Below are 23,548 nucleotides of genomic sequence, written 5' to 3' on the forward strand. Positions count from 1 at the left end.
GCGGTGGGCCGCGGCGAGGGCGCGCAGATGAAGCCTGGAGGCTCGGAGGCGCCCCAGCCCCGTGCCGCCCCTCCTGGTCGGCGCCCACCTGGCTCGTCCCCACCGCCACCGGCCCCAAGCCCGCGGGGCCCGGGTCTCAGGAGTGGGCGGGAGCGGCAGGTGCCCCAGCGCCCTCCTCCAGCGCCCCCCCCAGGGGCCTCCCGCGGGGCGGGGCGGGGCCGAGGTCGGGGTGGGGCGCAGGGGGTCGGGACGGGAAGACGAGCCCTCGACGGGGGCGGGGCGGGGCGGGGCGGGGGCGCCCGGGGGCGCGGAGGCCGCTCAGCCCGGCACCCAGCTCTGGTTGGGGGGCGGGGCCCCGGCCAGGCCGGGCGGCGGCGGGGGCAGGGCCGAGTCGAAGTTGAAGTCCATCTCGTCGCTGTCCATGAAGTCGTTGAGGATGATGGACTCGACGTCGCACTCGAGGCTCCCGCTGAACATGTCGAGGTCCAGGTCGGCCGGGAAGCGGTCGGGCGCGGCCCCCAGCGGCCCGGCGGCCGCCGCGTAGGGCCCGGGCAGCGCGTCCAGCAGGAGGCCGGCGGGCGGGGCCCCGAAGGCGGCGGCGTGGCTCGGGGGCGCCAGGCCCGCGGCGCCCGCCTCGCCGGGCAGCGTCATAAGGCTGATGGGGTGGGCTAAGGCACTGCGCGAGGGCGCCGGCGGCGCGTACGGGGCGGCGCCCTTGCCGGGGCCGGGGTAGGCGGCCGCGCCCGCCAGCGCCAGCTCCCCGGGCGCGCCGAGCACCGGGCCGGGCCTGGGCGCGGGCGGCGGCAGCAGCGCGGGCAGCGCCCCCGGGCGGAAGGGCGCGGCGGCGGGCGCGAAGCTGGCCTGCTTGTTCTCCTGGATGGTCTGCATGGGCAGGCGGCGCAGCGCGCCCAGCGCCGGCGGCCCGAAGGCCCCGCCCGCGCCCCCGCCCGCGCCCGCGCCCGCGCCCGCGCCCCCGTAGGCGCCGCCCTTGCAGCCGCCGAAGTAGGCGGGCGTCCCGGCCCGGGCCCGCGGCCCGTACGCGTCCTGCGCGCCGTCCAGCAGGGCCTCGGGCAGCCCCGCGCCGCCGCCGTGCAGCCCCAGCGCGCCCCCCAGCTCGGCCAGGCGCGGCAGCTCCCCGGGGCAGCGCGCCCCCAGCGCGGGCGACAGCGCGCTCGCCGGGCTCGGGTACATGAGCGGCGACGACGGCGCCAGGGCCTCCAGGGCCTCGTCGTCCTCCAGCTCGGCCGCCTCCCCGAGCAGGGGCCTCCCGCCGCCGCGGAAGTCGGCCCACGCCTCGTAGTCGTCGCTGGCGTGCGAGGCCGGGCTGGTGGCCCACTTGGCGGCGGCGGGCACGGGCCCCGGGGCCGGCGCGCCCGGGGGGCTGTCCTCGGGGCTCCTCTCCGGCGCCTGCAGCTGCTTCTTCTTGCTCGCCTTGCCCTTGATGCGCAGGAACTTGGCCCCGTTGTCCATGGACACGGCCCGCCGGCGCGGGGTCTTGCCCGTCTTTCCGCCCTCGGGGTTCAGCATCCACCAGGAGCTCTTGCCCGTGCCCTCGTTCTGCACGCGGATGAACCGGGTGTGCAGCGACAGGTTGTGCCGGATGGAGTTCTGTGGCCAGAGACAAGGACACGGGGGGGGGGGGGGGGGGGGGGGGGGGCGAGGAGGCCAGGAGGAAAGAAGAGGAAGCGATGGAAGGACGAGGGGCAGAAAACAGAGAAAAAAAAGAGAAGAGGAAGGAGAAGGGGCAATGGGAGGAAACATACGATGGAGGGTGAATGGGGTGAAGAGGGGGAGGACAGGTGTAAGTAAAGGTTGGACAGGAATACCCACCTTCTACCCCAGCACCGCTCCACTCTTCCCCAACACACACACACACACACACACACACACACACACACACACACACGCGGCCCAGAGGGTGGGGCTGCAGCTTTGGGCCTGGCCTGTCCCCAGAAGGCGTGGCACAACGGGAGGGCTACTCCCCAGGAGCTGCAGCAGGGCCCCCTCTCCCCAGCCCAGCCCCGCCTGAGGCTAGCCAGGCTGCCAGGGCCCCCCAGCAGATTATGTAAGGGCTCCTGCCGCTGCGGCTCATTTGTCTGCCCCCCTCCCTCCCCAGCCTGGCATGGCGCCAGGAGCCCGAAAACCCAGGGCTCCAGAAATCAATCTCGCGGTGACTGATTAAGCCCTGTTTAGAACTAATTGCTCTTTCGTGTGTGGGGAGAATAAATTACCTGCTTTAATTTCGTGTCTTTAAAATGCAACTGCAGGTAGAGAAGACTGTTAACCCTTTGCTGGGAGGGCCTGGCCGGGGAAAGCAGAAAAGGCTGGGGGTCCCCAAGGTGGGGACAGGCCCGAAACTCTTCTGAAATTTCCCCCAAGTCTTGTGAGCGCCTGTCAGAACTATAGAAGCCTAGATTCCCAGCAAGCCCCTCAAAGCACATCCATCAGCCACGGGGACCTCAGGCCCCACCTCTGCTCAGTGCCCACCTTCAGGCCCGCCCAGCTCCCAGCCTGTGCTCCCCTCAACCACCTGAAGCGGAGGAGCTTTGCCCCCAAAGCCTCCTTCTGATAGAAGCTTCACAAAGTCCCCATCAGGTGGCATAATCCCCATTTACAACCAGAAGACCAAGGCTCAGAGGGGTGAGGCGGCTTGCCCAGGGCTACGTGCGGCCCCTTCTGCTGTTGCTCGTCCCTCCCTGGGCCCCACCTCTCCCAGTCCTGTCCACGCTTTCTAAATTTCTGCTGCTCCAGTCTCTAATGCTCCCCGTGTCGAAGCCTGCTTTTGCCAAGAAGGCGGGGTTAGGGGAGCAGGGGGGAGGGGGCCATAGCTCCTGCAACCTGGCTCCCCACAAGCACCTCAATGAGGACTTGGGGGCTGCACCTGCCCTGCCCCATCTCTGGGGCCTGCCGCCTGGGGGCCTTGACCTCCCGACTCAGGTACTGCTGTGGAAGGAGCATGGGCTGGGCTATCGGAAGGGCTGGGCGGGATGCCTGGCTCTTTGCAGCCACCCAGCTATGTGACCATGGCCATTGACTCCATCTCCGTGAGCCTGTGCCTCAGTGAACGACGCTGACCAAAACAGGCACCATTCAGTAACGGCCTCAGAAGGCTGTTAGATCACTGCCTGGGGTGATGTGTGTGGGCACCTGTTAGGTGGATGCACCAGGTGCTCATAAACACCGGTTAAAGGCCTCACTCTGGCCAGAAGACCACACTGTTAGATCACCCAGCAGACCTGCTCTGTCTCTACCTCCTTAATGTCGTGACCCGAGTATAACTGTGCTAGGCACCAGCAAGTCTGGGAAGCTGGCATCACCCCATCTCACTGTACCGGGGAACAGAGGCCCAGAGGCATGATGTAATTTGCCCAGGGTCCCACAGGCAGCGATGCCAGGTACCACTCCAGATCCACCCAGCTCTCGGACCTACTCTTAACCTGTTTGTCCACCAAGCCCCATAACCACTGACCAGTGAGGGCCCTCCCTCCTGCCTCCTTCCACCAAGTCACCAGAAGGAGGGCTCCTTCCCCACTCACGCTCCCAGCTCCTGGGACCTGATTCTTCAGGCACCACTCCCTCCCTCCCTATCGCTGGCACTTTCTGGTCTTGGGAGGTGACAGCTCCAAGGCCCCTCCCAGCATTGCCCTGCCTGGCTTCTCCTGGGACCCTGTGAAGAGGGGGAGAGGAAGCCCCAGGGAGTGGTGCTCCCTCCAGTGGATACCCCCTTCCCACTCCTGCCCCTGCACCTGGCTCCCTAGCCCCTCCTGCACACCTGTGTTCAGAGGCCTCGGGGGCCTCCGTTCTCCTCATGGGACTGTCTGGCTTCACAGAGGCTCCACCTCCCAGCTTCTCCAGCTGGAGGTCGGGCAGGCAACACCTCTTCATCAGTGTCACTATGTGCCAGCCTGAGTGCTGGGGGGCGCGGGGCGAGCGGGGGGAGAGAGAGGGAAGGACACCGCCAAGTGCCAGCACCCACTCAGTACCTGCTTGTTCGGCCCTAGGTGTTAGAAGTACTTTATCTCCCGCATTCTATCAAACTCCATACAAGTCAGGGATTGCGATCCCCATCTCAAGATGAGGAGAGTAAGGCTCAGAGAGGTTAAGCAAGCTGCCAGTCCCACAGTTCAAATGGCAGGGCCACGTACTGATTTCAGGTGACTCTCACCCAAGTCTACAGGACGTCACATACTGCCACGGGAGAGAGAAACGAGTCCGGGAATTTCCAAAGAATCTTAGGAAGCCAGTACCCTAGTGCTTCTCAAACTTTCCATGTAAACTATCCCTAGAAGTTGGCAGCATGAGAAGACCAGGGGCATGGTGCAAGGTCAAAATTTCCTATTAAGTCTTGGGCTTCATTTTTAGCATTCAGGGGGATTTCGCATTGTACCTCTTAGCGCATCTAAGCTTTCTGAATATACAAATACTGTTTTAGATGATTTGTACCAAGAGCGCATGCTCTGCACCTATGAGGGTTTGCACTCTTCCCCACTGTGTTCCTGCCTGGTCGGGTACCCCTGGGAGCTGGAGCCCCAGCCTGGAACCACAGCAGGTCACTCAGAAGAAAGGACTCCCCCAAGGTTGCCCAGGACCTGGAAGCAGAGCAGGGATTTGAGCACGGGCCACCTGACCCCTGGTGTGGTGCTCTTCTCACCCCACCAAGCCTCACCTGAGCCTGTTTCCTCACCTGGACACTGATGAGATGTGCCAACTGTACTCTGTGACTTTTTCATATATGACACTGAAAGTTCTTGAACTCATTCAGTCCACAGGTTTTCAAACTTTTCTCTTTTTTTTTTAAGATTTTTATTTGATTGCTTCTTGGCCTTTTGGGTAAGATCAAGTGTAAAGATTTTTATTTGAGAGAGAGAGGGAGAGAGCATGACTTGGGGGGGCAGGAAGGGGCAGAGAAAGAGAAGGACAAGCAGACTCCCCACTGAGTAGGGAGCCGGATGCCTCCTGCCCAGGCTCAATCCCAGGACCCTGGAATCATGACCTGAGCCAAACAAAGGTAGAAGCTTAACGGACTGAGCCATCCAGACCCCCAAACTTTTTTTTTTTTTTTTTTAAGGTAGTGGAAGTCTGTTCACAAATGGAATCTAATGCAAAATGGAGTGTCACACTCAAGCCATCAGGGAGCGGGGGCAGGGTGCCTGGAGCTGGGCTGGCTCAGCACCCCTGGCGCTCTCACAGGAAACCAGGCCCCCGTGGAGGGAGGCTGCAGGCCAGATGGATGGGCAGTCAAGGCCTAGAAGGCTGCCGTCACCCAGGGAGGGAGCCCAGAGTTGGATAAAGACCTAGGCCCCTGACTGCGGAGCCCAGGCTGAGCACCAGGTGTGCACCAAGGCTGTGGCCCCTGAGGGAAGTCCTGGCCCTGCAGCCCAGTCAGGCTCCTTGGGGCCCAGCCACCTGGTACCAATCAGAGCTCCCAGCCAAGAACCCAGTGGCAAGCACAGATCACAACTCACCCACGAGGCCTCCTGGGAGGCCAGAGGCCACGGAGGAGGTGAGGGAGGCAGAGAAGGGAGCCGCCTCTGCCAGGCAGCAGTAACCAGGGCTCCCTCTTAGAGTCGCCTAGCAACCCGCCACCACAGCCACAGCCCCGGCATGCCCGGGCTCCCCTGTGCCCAGAGCTGGGCCTGGCTTCTGGAGCCTCATACCTCCCACACCTCCCCGCAGGCCTGGAGCAGGTTAACAGCGGGGGGGGGGGGGGGGGGACACGGACCTCGCTGATTTGGGAGGGGGACCATCACGGAGCAGAGGGAAGGCACAGCAGTGGACATCCGTGCCCACCCCGCTCTCGCTCAGAACCCGGGGCTAGGGAGGCTGGGCCCGTGGGGCTCAGCCACCGGGGGAGAGGAGGCTGGTGCAGGGTAAAGTGCATGGGCTCTGGGTTGGATCTGGATTCCGGTTTTGGCTCCAGCACCCCATGAGCAGCTCAACTCTGGGGCAGGATGCTTTGAACCTCTATTTCCTCAAACAGCTACCTGCTTCCACTCTTGTGTCTCCACAGCCCTCCACCACCCAGCAGTCAGAGTGGCCCTTTAAATAACTTGGATAGAGTCTAGTCTTGCCGGACCCCTCTGATGCTCCCCATCTCGGAGTAAAGAAGGAAGGCCTTGCCCTAACCCACAAGCCCCTCCACGACCTCTCAGACTCCTCCCCTAACGCTGTCCCGCTTGATCTGCTTGATTCCTCCCTCTAGTTCCTTGAACCTGCTGGGCGCGGTCCCACCCTGGGGCCTCTGCCTCAGGGGAACACTGTTCACCCAGATACCCAATCAATCTCTCATCACTCTCCAGGCTGTGTTCAGATGGGATCCTTTACCCATCCCGACCACTATCACCATTTGCTCCTCCTCCCTGCCATTTCTTGGCCCCCTTACCTGCTCTCCACTTTTCTAAAGCAATGATCACTTTCTTAATTAACAGATCGCTTGTATATATATATATATATATTAAGAAATTAATATAGAGTTATATGTAAATATGTAATTTTATTTAGTTTTGTGAGGGATTTTTGTCCACTTTTGACTGTACCCCAGGTGTTCGATACACACGAGGCATCTAATAAATGTTCACTGATTGACTGAAACAGAGAGAGAAGGGGGGTGAGACTGGGTGCAGGGACAATTAAAGAAAACTGGGCCGACTAGCTTCCCCACACTGGGCTGAGAGAAGCAAACACAGAATGAGAGCCGGGCATGGGGTGGAAGGAAGTGGGGAGCAGCCCGATCCACAGACAGCAGCGCAGAGGAGGCTCCGGGGTTCCGTGAGAGGTGAGCAAGGCCTCACGGGGGGAATGTGCACCTGCACACCTGCACACCCCGCCCGGCTCCTCCCGCTGCCCAGATAGGCTTGGGTGATCCAGGGCTCGCTGGGGCCAAGGTTTCCGAGAGCCCGTCCCGCCGGGGCCAGGGGGGAGCCCCGGCGGGGAGACAGCCACCTCCTCCTTGCTGACGGTGCCTCCCTCACGGACAGGGTCTGATCCATTTGGTGGTGGCAGCTCATCTATCCAGCAGGACGCTCTCATTTATTCCCAGGACACCCTTCGCCCACGAGCAGTAATGCATTCATCTGACAGCACAACCCCATTTATCCAGCACCCCAGTCCCATTTATCCAGCAAGTACAACCTCATTTGCTAACAGCACTCCATTCACCTGACGGGCCCCCTCATCTATCCAGCAGGACACCCTCATTTATCCTCCAAGTCGGAGTCTCTCCTTCTGCCGGTGGTGGGCTGTGTTCTCTGACGGTGTAACCCGGCCGGTCCGGCAGGACGTCATCTCTCCTACAAGTACTCTTCATCCCCTGACAGGACAACCTCATCTATCTAATAATGCAGCCTCACCTTGCCTCCAAGTACCACCTCATTCCCTGACAGTACAACCTCGTTTATCTTCCACTACAACCTCATTTCTCCTCCTCGCACAGCTCCATTCCCTGATAGCTCGCCCTCCTCCAGGCCAGAGCCCGCCAGAGTCCCAGGGACTGGCGGGGGGTGGGGGGGGGTGGGGGGGGTGCAGGGGGGTGGGGGGGGGGAGGGAAGACCTAGAGAGAAGAGTGGTCTCACCGCTCCTTCCCCCTGCCTACAGAGGGCTGCCTGGCGCTAAGGCTGTATCTGATCTCCGCCCGCCCCGCAAGGGCCCAGGGACCCCGAGTTCTAGTCCCGCAAGGGCCCAGGGACCCCGAGTCCTAGGTTGTTCAGCACAGCCAGTGCCCGACCATTACTCCACTTCCCATTCTGTCCCCTCTAAGGCTCAGAAGGGCCCACAGGACTGATTTCCTCCAGCTCTCCAGGAGGGAAAAGATCCCACCTGATTTGATCTGTAGCTTTTGCTGATTTCTGCGGCATGGATACTCCCATCGCAGCCAATTTTTAGCTGCCAGCATGACGTCACCGAGTACAGAACTGGGAAGAAGTGTGCAGGACCAGCTCTTCCGAGCCAAGGCCGCCAGCTCTAGCACACCGCGGGCACGGGCTTCAAATACCAAGGCAGCAGAAGGGCACCACCTACCACACGCCAGGCCCCGCCGGCTGGGTCCTTCAGACACATTTCTTCTTTCAGTCCCGATAACCACCCTGCAAAGCAGCGCTGCTATTTGACAAAGTGGGGAAGTGGGCTTGGGAGGGTAGAAGGACTACCAAGGTGATGAAGCTGGGAAGTCCTGGAGGCAGGTCGGGGTCTCCAAGCTGTCGGGTTCCAAAGCCAGGGCGCTCCCCACCCGCTCCACCTGGGTGGCAGGGGACCCGATCCCGCCCACCTCAGCGGCCATCCTTGCCTTGGTTCTCAAGCCCAAGCTTCCTGGCTTTCAGCAGAGACAGGAGACCCAAGTCTTGTGTCCCCCACCCACCACGAGTCCTATGCTACCTCCTGGCCTTCCTGACATCCGGGGAATCCCAGGACCTTACAGTTCAGTCCTAGGACTTGCACGCATCCAAGCCCAGAGCTGGGTATGGGAACCTCTCCAGGTTCCATCATTATCTGAGGTTTGGCTCAGCCCCTCCCCTAGGAAGCTGACCTTGCCTACCCAAGGGTGGTGATGATCCCTGGGCAGAGACCACCTCTGGGCCTATGTGAGTTCTCTGATCTCCTCCATGGCTCCTGTTTGCCCTCTCCCTCCCTCTGTTCCTCTCTCCCTGCATGAAGAAAGGTTGAGAGCTGGGCTGGAATCCCAACTTCATTCATGTGACCTTGGGCCTCCCCTGTAAAAGAGGGTAACAATATTCATGGGGAGGGCTGGGACCCAGATGGGATCCTGCATGTCATGAATCTCATCCTCTCCCTGACTCAGAGCCCCGGGAGCAGCCCCTGTCCCACCCCGTACCCCACACCCCACTCTGGAGTCCCAGGCTGGCCAGACAGACACGCCTGTCTCAGAGCCACGGTCTCTCTGAGGGTCCCTTGCTCTGCCACCTGGGCTAAAGCTGGGATGCTCAGTCCAGGCAGGCTTCCTGGCAGAAGGGGGTGACCTGGAGAGGCCTGAGGCCATGTGCAAATCCTTGGCACCAGGGATTAGTGGAGGAGGAGCAGAAGGGCAGGCGGGGGCATCAGGCAACAGGTGTCCATAGGTGACTGGGCTTGGGGTCAGCAGTGGAACAGAAGCAGGCAGCCAGGGGCCAAGAGGAACCAAATGTCCAAAGCAAGGCATGAGGTCAAGGACAGGCCCTGACATCCCACACCGCCACCCCAGAGAGAGCAGAGCCCGCACACCTCGGCTGGGTACAGGCAAAGCAGCAGCAGAAGTCGAAGCTCACCTCTACTCAAACCCCATGGCTCCTCGTCTCCTGGGGGCTCAGGTCCAACTCCAGACTGACACAGAGGAGCCCTGAGGCTCTACGGCCTCATCAGCCCCATGCCCTTCAGCCCCCTCCCCGGGCTCCAGCCACCCGGGGGGGTCTTACACTGCCTGCCTTCCGCACTCTGCTCCCGCTGCCCCCCACTTCTCGGCTTGACCAGTTCCTGCTGCTCCACCGAGGCAAACTCTGTGATGTCTCTCTACTTCCCTCTCCAAGTCCCAAAGGTGGTGGCTCCCACCTCAGCGCTGCTGCAGAAACATATCCACGACCCAGAGCGACACGGGGTGCGACACCGGGTATGACACTGGGTACGAGTGGGCCTCCGCACTTGAACTCGGCGGGGCAGCCCTTGGAGCACAGGCTGGGGCTCCGGGCAGCCCTGAGCCACGTGGGCCCCGTGCGGTTCCTGGTCCCCAAAACCTCAGGCCAGAGCTCCCGGCCTCGCCTCCTGCCTCGGGCTCCCAATCCTGCTGCCTCGGCCACCTCCCTGCTGCTCCTCAGCACTTCCAGGCTCCCGGGGAGAATTCAGTAAAGGAAGGAAAAGTACCAACTACCATTTACTGAACACTCCCTACGTGCTATGCGCTGCGCTGGCACGACGACACTTCAAACCTTACCGTCTTTTTAACAATTCTCTGAGTTGGCTTAGTGTGCCTATTTCACTGCTGGGAAACTGAGGCTCCAGGAGACAGATGGAGCTGCCCCAGGCTGCATGATGTAAGTTAGTGGTGGGGAAAGGGAGTCACACCCAAGGCCTTTCCTCTGCCTCCCACCCGGAGATGCCTCTGAGGAGGAGCCAGGCCTGACAGCAGCTCTAGGGGGTGGGAGGGGGGTGAGGCTGTCCACCCTGGCTCATTGAGTCCTCCAAAGATTCTTTCCTCCCTCATCCAAGATTAAAGGGGATCCCTAAATGCAAAGCCATTCCGGCCTCTCCCTATCTCTCCTCAGTGTGAACCCTGTCCTTCCCTCCGCATGCAGCACCTCCCTAACACCCCTGCCCCAGGCCCTGGGAGCAGCTGCGGTGACCTCACCCAGCCCTGCCCTGGGCCCAGCTCTGGGGAGGGCCCAGCAGCTGTGCCCCAGCCCTGTAGGCTGGCTCCTGGGGGAAAGAGGAAGAGTGGGCACAGCGCCAAGAGAACCATCTGCTCTCCCGGGGGCATGGCCACCAGCACAGACACTGGCCTCACCCCCAGGGGCTGCCCTTGGCCCTCTATCCCCATGCCAAGGGGCTCCAGGAGCCCAAGGCAGCCCACCCAGACCGGGGCACCAGCCCTCATCTGCCATCTGTCTTCTGGATACTGAGAGGTCCTTGCAGGACATGTTGGAGCATGAACGTCCGCTGAAAAATGAACAAGTGCTCAGGGTAAGCTCTGGGTGTAGAGGCCAGAGGCCAGGGCTGGGTGTGCGGAGCCCTGCATGCCCAAGCCCCAGCCTAGCTGCGCTAAGAGCCTGAGATCCCCTGGGGGGAGGGGGCCTCCATCCCCTCACATCTGCTCAGCTGGCAGGTGCCTCTGGCAGAGGGCAAGCCCCCTTCCCCCACAGCCCCAGCTCAGGTTACAGAGCCGGCAAGGCCAGCAGAGGACAGGGGGAGGGGACAGACGGGGTGGAGGAGGCAACACTGCTTCCCAGAGTGTTGGGGGAGGGGATCTCTAGATGGGACTCAGAGCCAGAGAGGGAAGGGCCATGTCCAAGGTCACACAGCCTCCTCGTGGGCAAAGAGACGCCCGCGTCCAGGAGCAGGTGGCCCTGGGTTCAAGGGTGACCTTGAGCAAACCACTGCCTTCATCTGTGAAAATAGTGAGTCTTAAACCTGCCTGCTGGCCTCCCAAGGCCACGAGGAAGGCTCTGGAGGCCAGAAAACAGTGGGCCAAGCTAGAGGCAGGTGGAAGCTTGGACATCCTGAAGAGCCGCCACCTTGGGGAGGGTAAGGGAGGCATTAGAGGAAGGACACCCTCCCCCAACACACACACACACACACACACACACACACACACACACACACACACGCCTGTGTCTCTCAAGGATCAGGACCCAGGATACCCACCCTACACCCCAACAGGGAAGGGATTCCTTTCCTTTCCCAGAGCAACCTATAGCCCTAAGGGTGTCTGCCAGGATTTCTTGGGGACCTTATTACACGGATCTCTCCTGTTACTCTCACAACAAAGCCTGGGCATGAGAACTATTATTATCCCATTTTGTAGAGGAGAAGACAGGCTCAGTGGCCAAAGGCCACGTAGATGGTGAGCGGCAGAGCTAGGTTTGCTCCTCCCTGCTGCCTCCAGGACTCCTCACCACACCACCGTCTCACCTCTGAGATCCCCTAGGTACCAAAGGTTCCTGCAGGGCACCTCAGGCCTGCTTCTTGGACTCTTTGGGCCTCTACCCCCTCAGACCCACCTTCTTCCCTGGTCCCCAGCATCTGGGTGGCCAAAGCCACTCTTTCCCCTTTGTCCACACCAGGCCTGAATGATCTGTCTGCCTCTGTCATTCCCCAGCTAGTAGTGCCACTCCCCTGGCTGGATATTCAAGACCATTCCTCTCTGGCCCCAGCCTCAGGTCCTGCTGTGCTCTGACCAACAGAACCAGACCCCAGGGGGCTCCTAAAGAGTCCTGAGGCTCTGACCTCCTTTGTCTGGTTCCCCTCCCCACCTCCACATACCCAGAGCTCATTATTTGGCCTCCCCTCGTGACCCTGAGCAATCTTTATCCCGAATCAAATTCACGAGGCCTCATCTTATCTCCCCCGCTTGACCTGTGGGTCACTCGAGAGGTCAGGGAGCCAGACTGGTTCCTCTGAGCAGCACCGCAGTGGGGGGTTAACAGGTGTAAGCCTGGATGGAAGTGCATGGGGGAAGTTGTCATCAGCCTTGGGCCTGCAGAGGGGGGTGCAGAAGAGGGGAGTATACCACAGAACACCACGGCATAGCACCCAAGCATGCCGGTCTGAGCCAGGTACCCCTGGAGCATCCCCCAGGCTGGAAGCCTCAGGGCCACATTCTTAAGAGGGAGCAGAGAGAGACAATGATGGGGATGGTGGGATGGTTTGGGGGGGACATGGTGTAGGGGGGGTGAGGGGTGTGTGTGTGTGTGTGTGTGTGTGTGTGTGTGTGAGCTTGGATTGGCCTGGCCTGAACACTGGGCTAGGGAGGAGTAGCCCGGGGAGTTTTATTTCTGTCACTTACAGCAGGATACAACGAAAGCCACTTTCTCCAGCCTTATTTCTTCCTAAAACAGAGGAATCACAGTAGCAGCCTCACAGGGTGCCGCGAGAGTTCGATGAAAGCATGTGTGTAACGGCACGTGGCGGCTGAATCCTGAGCTAGAACCGTTCAGGGTGGCTAATTCGAGGGTCAGAAGAGCAAGGAGTGGAGTGATCCGCTGGGACCAGGGAGCCAAGCGCTTGAGTGTCATGCTAAGGTCCCTGGAGGGGGCCCTGTCGGGACAGCACCACACTGTACACACACTGTACACACCAAACTGTGCACATCAGAGAACAGGGGCTGTGACTTGCAGGCCCTTCCTGGTCCAGTTCCAGAGGCTCGCTGAGTATTTACACCAGCACGCGTCCTCCTGCAGCCACAGGCTCCCAGTGGCAGGGGGCATCAGCCCTGGCTGCTGGCGCTAGCCCCTCCAGCTGTGTTCATACCTAAGACAGGAGGGTGAAGGTGTTGGGGCTGGGGAGTCCACCCCTTGGCCCTCAATTCTCTGGAGGGCCCAAAAAGAGTGAGAGGGAGGGGAGGGGGGCTCCACCTGGACAGCCTGCTTAGAGAAGAAGCTGGTCTACACTGGGAGCAGAAGGGAGGGACACACAGGAGCCCGGGACACTGCCATCTGAGTCATTGGCTCAGAATCTGGTCCATCGGTAGACAGTCCTATTAAAATCAGACCCTCGGAGGATCTGGTATGGAAACTGGAAACCTGTATTATTTTAAAGCTTCTAGGTGACTCTGAACATCAACCAGGTTTGCCAACAACGAAGGATTTAAGGCAGGAATTCTCAGAGATGTAGTAGGTTCCAGAATCACCTGGGAGGTGGGCCTGTATTTAGTCTCCCCAGCCTAGTTTCTGACGGGTGGCCCAAGGGCTCAGTCCAGGAGTCAGGAGCCACCTTGATGAGCATCTGTCAACGGCAGGGGGTATGGGGTGGAAAGGTGGCAGTGTGAGGGGGTCCTGAGGTTACAGGCAGCAGGGAAAACAGGAAGGAGGGCAGTTCAAGCTCGGCTGGCTCCCAGGGGAAACTGAGGAGCCCCAGAGGGTTCTGGAGCATGAGGGATCCTTGGGGCAGGCGGGCTGGGGTGCTTGGGGCTGAGACTGCACAGCGCTGGGAGAAACATGGGAAAGACCGGCCGGTGTCTAAATCCAGCCTCAGCCTCGTCCCAGCCATGCTGCCCCGGCCAAGTGACTTCACCTTTCTTGGCCTCCATTTCCTTAACTGAAAAATGGGGCTATTAACACATACCTGGCAGGGTCCAGGGAGGATGTAAAACAAGAACGTACGCATGTGAAGTGCCCAACAGCCTAGCACCCAGACGTTAATTCTCTTAATTCCTGTTCCCCTTCCCACAACAGGCAACGCCCCCCCAGAGACCAGAAAGGTTTCTCTGCAAAGAGGGAGGCCCTGGGGGGGGGGAGGGTGTGGGAGGCCCCTCCCCCACACGCCACCTGGCCCCCCTCCCACCTCCACATATGGGTTGGGGGGTGGGGAGAGGCAGCAAACAGCCAAACCCTCCCAAACAGGAGTTGGTTTCCATGGTAACCAGGGTGCCAGGAGGAAGGGGGGGCACTCCAGATCCAGCTGTCCCCCTGAGCGCCCTACCCAGGCCCCAGAGCCTTAGTCAATGCCCACCCAACACCCTGCACTCCCATCTGTCTGCTCTGGGGGCCCACCCCAGAGACTGCCACGAGCACACCCTTCATAGTGTCCAAAGTATGTTTGCACCAGGGTATTGCCAAGGTCAGGGTAGGCCTCCCCAAGCAGGACCCAAGTTCTAGTCCATCCACACCTGTATTCACAGGCCCGCACCCCTGAGAAGTCCTATTAGTACTTCGTGCCTAGGTCCCAACTAACCGACCCCCCTGGCTTCTCGAACCAGAGGGCTTGTCAGCCGGAGGCCTGAAAGAACCAGGGATCCCGCGAAGGGCCTTTGGGTGCTGATGAGGACCTCAAGGATCAGAATGGGAGAGAGCCTTGCTCCAGCTCACACACTGGATCAGAACCCTGATGGGCGCTCTGTGGGCGCTCTGTGCACCCCTCCACCGCTCGGGATCCCACCGCTCCAGCTGACCCAAACCCTGAACTAATACACCGGGACAGGGGACAGACAGGGGACAGAAGCGATGCCCTGGGGGACTGGGCCGCTGCCAGGGAGAAGGAAGGAAGTGCTCACAACTTTGAGGCCTAATAGAAAGGGCACTCCTGCTGCAGCACTCAGTCACCAGGGGTGTGTGAGCCAGGAACTGGGCCCGGAAGGTCATGCATGGTCCCATGACTCCCCACCCTAGAGCCCTCCAAAGCCTGATCCACAGGTGGAAAGGGAGGGGGGCAGTATGTGACCTGTTTCCCAGGTACCCACCCCCAAGCTGGGAGGCAGGCTTCCAGGCTGCAAATTGGGAGGGGCTGCTGGTGAGCCTCCCACCAGGTAAGGGAGGCAGTGAGGTAAGGAGGGGGCTCCCCCTGCTATATACCCAGTAGGTCCGTACCCCAGAAGCTTGTACCCACACCCCCTTGCCCCTCAGACGACGGGGACAGAGAGGCTTCCGCGGCCCCGTGTGGCGGCCACCACCAGCTGCCACTCAAAGACAAGACCCTGGGTTGCCAGGAACAGGCCTGTGCCCTCTCAAATCCAAACACAAGCCCTCTCCTCCAGCCCCGGTGGCGCGGAAAAAGTTGGAGTCAAGGGGTCAGAAAGGCGTTCAGTTCCCAGGCCAGACGCTTCCTAGGGACGGGACCTCGGGGCAAGTCACTTCTCCAACTGGAGGACAGGGATGCTCCTACACCCCCCGAGAGCCGGTGGCCAGGATGTGAAGGGATCTGCGCGGGGCCAGGGGGCGCCCCTCTCCTGACCCTCTCAGCCCTCCGGGTCCCTGGCAGAGGCCCCCAACTCCAGGGGGTCCTGGAGCTGGAGTCCTCGGGGTGTGCAGAGAGGGGGGCCCCAACCCGCAGAAAGTGGGGGTTGGGGGGCGCTGAACTTTCGAACCCGCAAACCCCCCGCGCCGTTCATTACCTTAACACGAGTTAAAAATAACCGTCTCATCTCTTTAAATTAGTCTGTCTGCAATTACCGCCTGGCACGGCGCTGCCCGCCATCGGCCCGCTGGAGCGGCGCCAGGTGGCAGGCGGGGCCCTCACCCTGTCTGTCCGTCTGTCTGTCTGCCTCCGGGCCCTCCTTCTCCCGCAGCTACCCCAGGGGCCTCTCCCGAGGCCCAGACTCCGGAGCTCCCCAAGTTGCGCAGGGAGGGGGCCGGCCTGGCTGCGGCGAGGGGGCCCCGGGGTGGGGGGGGCGCCCCGGGGAGCAGGGGACGGGGTGGGGGCTCCCGAGCGGGCGGCGGGGGAGGGGGAGGGGCGCCGGGAGGCCCGGGAAGCCGGAAGGGCCCGCAGCGCGCCAGCGCTCGTGGGTGGGTGTGAGCAGGTGGCCGTGGGAGTCTGCCGGGCGTGCCAGCAACTGTGCCAGGAGCGGCTGGCACGGGCTCGTGCCCAGGAGGCGGGCAGCTGCCAGCCCCCCGCTCGTGCAGTGCGGGGGGTGAGGACACCCCCCAACCGGGGCTCACACCGCCTCCTCCCGCACCCCCACCAGCCCTTGGGGCTGGGGATCCCCGGAGGACAAAGGAGGAGGAGGGAGCCCTGCTGGAGCAAGCTGGAGGGAGGAGGGAAGGGGGAGCCCTCTGCACCCGCAGCCACTGCTCCGCCTGCCTGTAACAGGACCCTCCTACTGGCCTCTGGATCCGGGGCGGCCCCCCCCCTCCACCCCACCTAAGACCCACCGGCCAGCCAGCCCGGGCCACATGGGGGTAGCACCAGCCCTCCCCACCCCATCCCCCAACCGCGGGGCTGCTCCAGGCCCGGAGGGAGAAGGGAAGTCCCCATCCACTGAGCTCCTCCCCCATCAGGCCTGGGGACAGGAATGGGAGGTGCCCAGGCCTGGCCTGGGAGCTCTCAGGGGAGCTGGCAGCCAGGAAACACAAAAGCAGACAGAACAACTCCAGGGGCGCTAAGTGGAAGGAGCACCAGGACCCAGAGCAGCCGGGAAGGCTTCCTGGAGGAGTCCTGTGCAAGGGAAGGTGGGGCTGGAGCCTCAGGGAGGAGCCCGGAGGCTCCACCTGGATGCACTTTGAGGACACAGGCGAGTGAGGGCAAGTCTCCTGTCCAAGCCCTCACCCGGGGCCTGGAGACCCTGTGTCCTGAGGGAAGCAGGCCAGCCCCTTTGGTGGAGCGCCCCCCACCAAGGCGGGCCTCTCTGCAGGCTGCAGCCTCTTGGGGGCCCTGCACCTGCGGCCATCCTACCCACCGCACCTCTACCTCCCCACGTCACAGGTGGGACCACAGGGCAAAAGCCAAGCACACGGGCCCTTCCGGCCGGGCCGCTCTGCCCTCCCCATGCCACCTCCCTGCCGTCCCTAGAAGCTGCTGCTTCCGGCCTGGCCGCCCAGCCCTCTACCCCCTTGCCTTTGCGTCTACAGTCAACATCCCTTGAGAGACTTTCTCCCAAATTCTACCCCCCAGCGAAGACAGCCCAGATCAAGTGCCACTTTCTCTGTGAGCATTTGCCCGGGCTCCCGGGGGGGGGGCGGATGTAACCTGCCTTCCTTGCCCCCCGGCCCCCACCTCCCGCCCTTCCCGCCTGTAGAATACACAGCCTGGGTGTGGAGCCCTGATGCATCCTGAAGGCAGGCCCCATGCCTTCCCCTTTGGTCCTCCACCCTCCATCTGACACAGGGTTTGCTAAGCCCCAGGGATTCGGGTGCAACACTTGTGTGGGGGAGGGGAGGGAGGAAGGAACAATGGGCCCCAGCCCCCGCCCTGGCACCTGAGCTGTACCACAGCCTCTGCTAAAGCACAGGCTAGCTGGGAGTTGGGGATGGTCCCTCCTCCACCAGGTTCCCCAGAGGGACTGAATGCTGAATGGGAATGCAGTGGGGTGGCGTGGGGGGGTGGGGTGGGAGAAGGGGAGGCAGGAATGAGAGGAGAAAAAGGATGGGGGGTGGGGTAGAAGGAGGACAGCCACTGACCACATGAGATGGGGAAGGCCAGGGCCCCCCTCCAACAGCCCTCATCCAGTGCCTGGGTGGTCTCGGCCAGGGCCCAGGTCAGGAGCCTCAGGCTCCCTCTCCCATGCCCCAGCCCACTAGGGCGTCTTCCTTCTTGAGCCAGGTGCAGGGAGAACCAGTGTGTCCCCAGCAGCGTGGGGCCGTGGGAAGCACTGCCAACACGCAGGCAGGAGACCTGGGCCATCGTCCAGCACCTGCCGCTCACCAACAACCTGAGAAGTTCCCTCCCCTTCGCGGCCTCAGTCTCATCGTCCCAGAAATGAACTCAGGGGACCAAATTATCTCCCAGCACATTCCCAGCCACCTTCTAGGATTTAGATCTGCACCCCACAGCCCGTTCTAAAGCCATCTGTGTCCCCCTCCCACACCCAGTGCCAGCAGGACACTATGGCAGAGGCTCCGTGGGGCCTCGGAAGGAGACACACCTGGACTGGAGTCCAGCCTTCCCATCCGCTGACTGTGTGACCTTGGGCAGTTCACTCCTCCGCTCTGCCCCTCAGCGCCCAGCTCTGTAAATGGTGACAGTGACAGCCACCTCGGGGACTGCTGAGAGCGTTAAGGAGACACCTGGCACCGACGCCTGAAGGTGACTGGCACCTGCCACCCAGCAGCCCCTGGAAGCCCTGCCTTGGCCCTGAGACCCTCAGTGAACTCCAGCTCATGTCTCCTCTTGCCATCCTCCCCCACCACTCCTGATCCCTCAAGCTCAGGTGGGGCTCCACCTCCTGCAGGAAGCCCTCCCTGGATTACTCTGGCCCACGGCACCCTCCCCAGCCTCGGCATCCTCTGCACCAGCCACCCGTTTCTTCACACTCTCACCAGACAGGCACCGCGGCTTCTCAGTGCCAGGCTCTATGCTGGGTGCTGTGGGCACAGAGATTGCTCCGCCACTGCCACTGTCTTCTGACGGGTGGGTGGGGAGGGGAAATGTAACAGGACACAAAAGACTGAGCCTTATGACAGGCAGGAGAGGGCCAGGGAAGAGGGAAGTCCTTAGTCAGCTCAAGAGGGCCAAGGAAGGCTTCCTGGAAGAGGCATCGGAACTCTGTGCTCTTGAGGACAACAGCGACTGAAAGGTGGGACAGTGCTTGGGGACAGGGAGGCAGGGGGGCACCAAATCCCAAGGGCAGTACCCACTTAGGAGGAGCAAGTGTTCTCGTGGGGGCTGAGCTCAAGGAGGCTGGAGAGATGATGTGGGAGGAAACTCATGGGGCCGCCTCCAACCTGTGCCTCCACCCCATGGTGGCCAGAGAGAGACACAGAAGATGCCAGCATGAAGCCTGAGAGCCACGGGACCTGGCGGAGCACCGAGGCTCCTACAAGGCAGCACCCGGGCGACCAGAGCATCTGGGTTCACAAGGCTCGCCTCCTCCCAGGCACACCTCCTTCCTCTGACCCTGGCCGCAGCCACCCCTCCCTCCAGGCCTGCCTCCCTCGCAGAGACCCACCCCCCCCAAACCTCCTCCTCCTTCTCCTGCAAAGGCATCGACCATCCCCACTCCCCCAACAAGATGGCCAGAGGAGGGTCTGGAGGCCACAATCCAGTCAGGCCCTTGCACTCTCCCAAGATGGCTCCCCCCTTTCCACTGGATGGCACTGAGGCCTCCCTAGGGTGCCCCTGCCCCTGCCCCTCCCCTCCCCTCCCCCCGCCAATGCATCTGGGCTCAGGAAGCCAGCCTGGGGTGGGCAGGGACAGGTCCCCAGCCCTCAGCACCCTGCCCTCACACCAGCAGAGGTCATCACCCGGCCGCCCACCGTGCTGATCCAGGCAGGGGGGAGACAGCAGCTGCCCCACGGAGAACTCAGATTCCAGGTCACCTGACCGGTTCCCCACCCCAGGCTGGCGGGTGCCCTAGGGTGAACTCTTGGCACCACACGCAGAGCTGCGGGGGCTCGGGGGCTCACTCCTTACCCTGGGGCCAGCTCCAGGGAGGGCAGTGGGAGAGATCTGGGGAGAAAGCAGACACTGGCCCCAGGCCATTATTCCAGCTCTTTAAGGAGGGTGCCCTGGCGGAGAGGGTAAAACAAGAGTAACGCACAAAGCAAACTCGCGGGGGGCTTAAGCGGGGGCCCCCACACATCAGAAGCCTGGGAATGGGTTCCTCTGCTCTGCAGCCACGCACGGGGTGGCGGCGTCCCGGGGGGGGGGTGGGCCTCAAAGTGGCGGTCCCCGGTCACCTCACCAGACCTCCCGCCCTGCACCCAGAGCACGCACACAGCTGCTCGCAGCGCGCCCCCGCCCGCCGGCCCCTTGCTCCCGGGCGCACACTCCGTGACCCCGAGGGGTGCCCCAGGGCCTCCCTCCCCTCGGCGCCCCCGGAGGCCCCGGCGGCGCCCCCGGCCCCCCTCCGCGGCCGGACGCTCCCACCTTCCAGCCGGCCGAGCTGTTGCTGTCGCCTTTATCCTTGAAGTAGGGCACGTAGCGGACCATCCAGTCGTAGATCTGCGAGAGCGTGAGGCGCTTGTCCGGGGCGCTCTCGATGGCTTTGGTGATGAGGTCGGCGTAGGACAGGTTCCCCCACGCGTTCCGCCGCGAGCTCTTGGCTTTCCGCAGCGGCCCGACCTCCGCGCCCAGCGGCGCCGCCGGGGCCATGGCCGGGGCCGTCGCCCTGCGCTCCGGCCCGCAGTCCTCGGCGCCCTCGGCGCCCCCCGCGCCCAGCGCTCCGTCCTCGTCGCCCGCCAGGTCGGGCTGCGGCAGCGGCCAGGTGCACGAGCGCGGCCGGCTCTGCGGCGCGAAGTCCGGGTCCACGTCCACCTGATGCGCTCGCAGCTTCGCAGCCATGGTCCCGCCCGGCTCGGGCGAGGAGGGGAGGGAGGCTCCGCGGAGGGCGGGCGGGCGGCTCCGGGAGCGGCGCGCCCCGGGGAGGCCCGCGGGAGGGGTCCCTGGCGGCGCCGGCTCAGCCGCGGGGCGCCATGGGCCGGGACGCCGAGACGGGGGGCTGCGCGCGCTGGGAATCCCGAGGCGAGGGGAGGATGGGGGCGGCGAGGCAGCGGCGGCCCCGGGGCCCGGCGGGCACACAGCTCGCCCCGCTCCGCTCCTAGCACCTGCCGCCTGCTTGCGCCTGCAGCCGCCGCCGCCACCGTCGCTGCCGCCGCTCCCCCGGCGCCCGCCCCGCGCGCGGGCCCCGCTCTCCCGGGACGAGGCCGGATTGCACCATGCCGGAGCCCGCGCCGCCGCCGCCGCCGCCGCCGCCGCCGCCCCGGGAACGCCGCCGCCGCCGCCGCCGCCGCTCCGGCTCCAGCGCCAGCTCCCGCGCCCGCCGCGCTCAGCGCCGGCTGCACCTCGGGACGGGCGGGGGCCGGGGAGGGGGCGGGCCCGGCGCGGGAGGGGGCGGGGCGTGCCCGCCCGCGGCCCCGGCCCTCCGCCCGCCCGGGCGCCCCGCCCGCGGCCCGGGGGTGGGGGCGCGGCGCTCCCGGCTCGGGGCGACCCCGCCGCGGCCCCCGCGCGCCACAGCGCCGCCTACGGAGCGGGGGAGGCGCGGCGGGAGCGACCCCGCCCCCCGCTCGGCGCGGGGGGGCGCGCGGGGGCGGGGCCCGCGCCCTCTCGTTGGTCCGCGGCCGAGCCGCCCCGCCCACGGGCTCGGCGGGATCCCTCCCGGCGGCGCGTCAGCGGGTTATTGTTACAACCCGGGGTTTCCCGGGGCAACGGGGAAGGGGCGGGGCTCGGGGCGCTTGGCTCCGCCTCCTACTCCCGCGGGGAGTGCCCCGCCCCCCTGGCTCCCGACCCCGGTTTCCAATCTTGGAAACCCGATAGGGCGCGGGATGGAGCTGTCCTTTGTGCCCTGGACTGCGCTGGGGACAGGGGAGGGGGATCCAGAATATCTGAGTTTGGGGCACACTGGGCCACAGTTGCAGCTTCCGCATCTGCACACGGGTTCCTCACGGGCTCCTTCTTAGGGGACCTGTGTCCGGAGTTTAAGAGCCCCGCTTCTCAAAGTTTGGCCCGCAGCAGAATCACCCTCACCCTGGAAAGCTCGTTAAAGCACTGCGGGGCCCCAGCCCAGCAGGCCTGCGTTGGGGCGCGAGACTTTGCGTTTCTCCAAGTTCCCCGGTGATGCACCCGGATCGCAGTTCACAAACCGCTGTTTTATAGCCTCTGGGAGGCTCCTGCGGGGGCTGTTGGACACATACTTGCCCCAAAGTTCGTCCTGTTTGGGGAGAAACTTCTCTTTGATTTAACAGACATTTACTGAGCACCTTTAATGCACCAGGCACTGTTCGGGCCACTCCTGCCAGAGTGGCAGGTGACGGACACAGATGAGGTCCCCACTGCACAGGCTAGCCGAGGAGTCCGAGGTTGACTGGATCATCATCCCACAGGGTCCTGGGCTACGTTTCCAGCCACCGCTCCACCTGCCAGCCTCTGCCCCCCCCCCTCGCCTGGGACACCCTTTCCCCTCCTCAGCGCCCTCATCGGAGATGGTCCCATTCCTCAAAGCTCAGCTCAAGCGTCAGTTCATCCTGACACCCTCTCTAGCCCCAGCTCCCACCACTAGCTCTGTTACCTGCCTGCCCACCCCCCTCCACTTGTGGCTCTGCCAGCAACACCTTGCGGCCCTTAAGTATATCATTTCTCTTTTGCCCGCCAGGATACAGAGGTAAGGGGCCAGGACCAGGATCCCAGGCTCTCCAGCCAGGGTGGTACTGCATCTGGAGAGGCTGGAGACCAGCCTGGAGGCTGCAGCTTACCTCTTTCTCTGGGCATTCGGGGGCCAGACTCCACCACGGGAGACAGCCAGCTCTCAAAAATTCCTTCCTTCCAGCTTAAGCCTTGAGGAGTAGGGCCAAGGGTGATGGTGGGGGCAGGGTTGGAGGGCTCCTCCTTGCTCTCCCCCCACCCCCCGTGGAAGTAGGCCCAGCTTGCAAATGCCTGGCATGGCATCTGCCTGAGTCACATCCCAAAGGCAGGGGTGGGCATGGGAACTGTTGGCTGCCCCCACTCTGCACACACACACACACACACACACATACACACACCCTCCAGGTGGTTCTGTTTAGAGTCACGAGGGGCCTGAAATCACTGCTGGACCCCCTCCCACACTTTCTCCTATGCCCTGCCTGCCTGGGGAGCCCACACTGGGGGCAGCCCCCCGGGTACCCTAGGGGCCACGCAGGCCTCTTGCCAGTCTCCAGCCTTGGCCCAGCCCGCTGTGTGAGACGGGGGCCTGCTGGGGGCCATACCAGAGCTGGGAGGATCCCTTAGCTGGGGGGCCTGGCACAGGCTGCCACTGCAGGGCTGGGAAGTCAGATTGGCAGCGATGCCGTGGAGGCTGACTCAGGCTCTGCTCGGGCCCCTGCCCCGCCCAGTGTCCACAGCTGCTGCTGGGACTCTCCTCTGGGACCCACGTGTGGCACACTCAGCCTCCCACACACACACACTCAAACTCACACCTACCACAAATACAGACGCTCATTCTTTACTCACTACTTGGCCCCTGCTCACACATTCATTACGAGGCAGGATAACACAGTGATGAAGAGTATGGGCGAGGTACTTAGCTGTGCAAAGCCACTATTTCCTGATCTACAAATGAGTATCATCACAGCACTAACTTCGTAGGATATGTAAAAAATTCAACAAGATCACAAATGCCAGCACCAGGCTCAGAGTAAGTGCTCAGTAAATGCTAGCTGTTTTTATTACGGTTACTGGGGCTCCTACACATCTTCCCTTCCTCCTTGCTCCGCTTCACACCATCCCCCCTGCTCTCACCATGCACATACTGGCCTCCACCGGTGCACACTGGTTCGCTCACACACACATGCACCTGCCTACATCCCTTGACTTGTGTCCCTAAAGCACACCCTCCCGAGGGTTCCCTTGGCCTCGGGGTCTCTCACACCCCGCCCCCCTCCCCCACGCTTGCTCTCCCCTGTATGCCCTCCTCACCTCTCCCACGTTCATTCCTGCACAAACAAGCCCCCACTTGCTTACCCTTGCGTGCCTCCCCGTTCTACACACAGGCTCGTTTGCTTCTGCT

At 63.0% G+C, this 23,548-nt stretch overlaps 1 protein-coding gene across 14 annotated transcripts; it reads right to left on the reverse strand.

Moving 5' to 3' along the window:
- Positions 1-318: 318 nt before the first annotated feature.
- On the reverse strand, positions 319-20,349 carry FOXO6 (forkhead box O6). Of its 14 annotated transcripts, none has more exons than XR_005370075.1 (7): positions 19,936-19,978; positions 19,480-19,574; positions 13,328-13,422; positions 12,776-12,948; positions 12,485-12,527; positions 11,962-12,133; positions 7,519-11,213 (listed from the first exon to the last, which is right to left on the reverse strand). XR_005370075.1 is itself a non-coding variant. In XM_038557701.1 (2 exons), the coding sequence occupies exons 1-2, from the start codon at positions 20,347-20,349 to the stop codon at positions 319-321; spliced, it is 1,704 nt and encodes a 567-aa protein (XP_038413629.1). The 14 variants fall into 14 exon arrangements, 1 of the variants encoding a protein (XP_038413629.1); XR_005370076.1 differs by having other exon boundaries at positions 11,962-12,175; XR_005370074.1 differs by having other exon boundaries at positions 7,519-8,705; positions 8,917-11,213; positions 12,485-12,948.
- Between the last annotated feature and the right edge of the window lie 3,199 nt (positions 20,350-23,548).

Source organism: Canis lupus, chromosome 15 (genome assembly GCF_011100685.1).
Source record: "Canis lupus familiaris isolate Mischka breed German Shepherd chromosome 15, alternate assembly UU_Cfam_GSD_1.0, whole genome shotgun sequence".
Taxonomy (NCBI): Eukaryota; Metazoa; Chordata; class Mammalia; order Carnivora; family Canidae; genus Canis; species Canis lupus.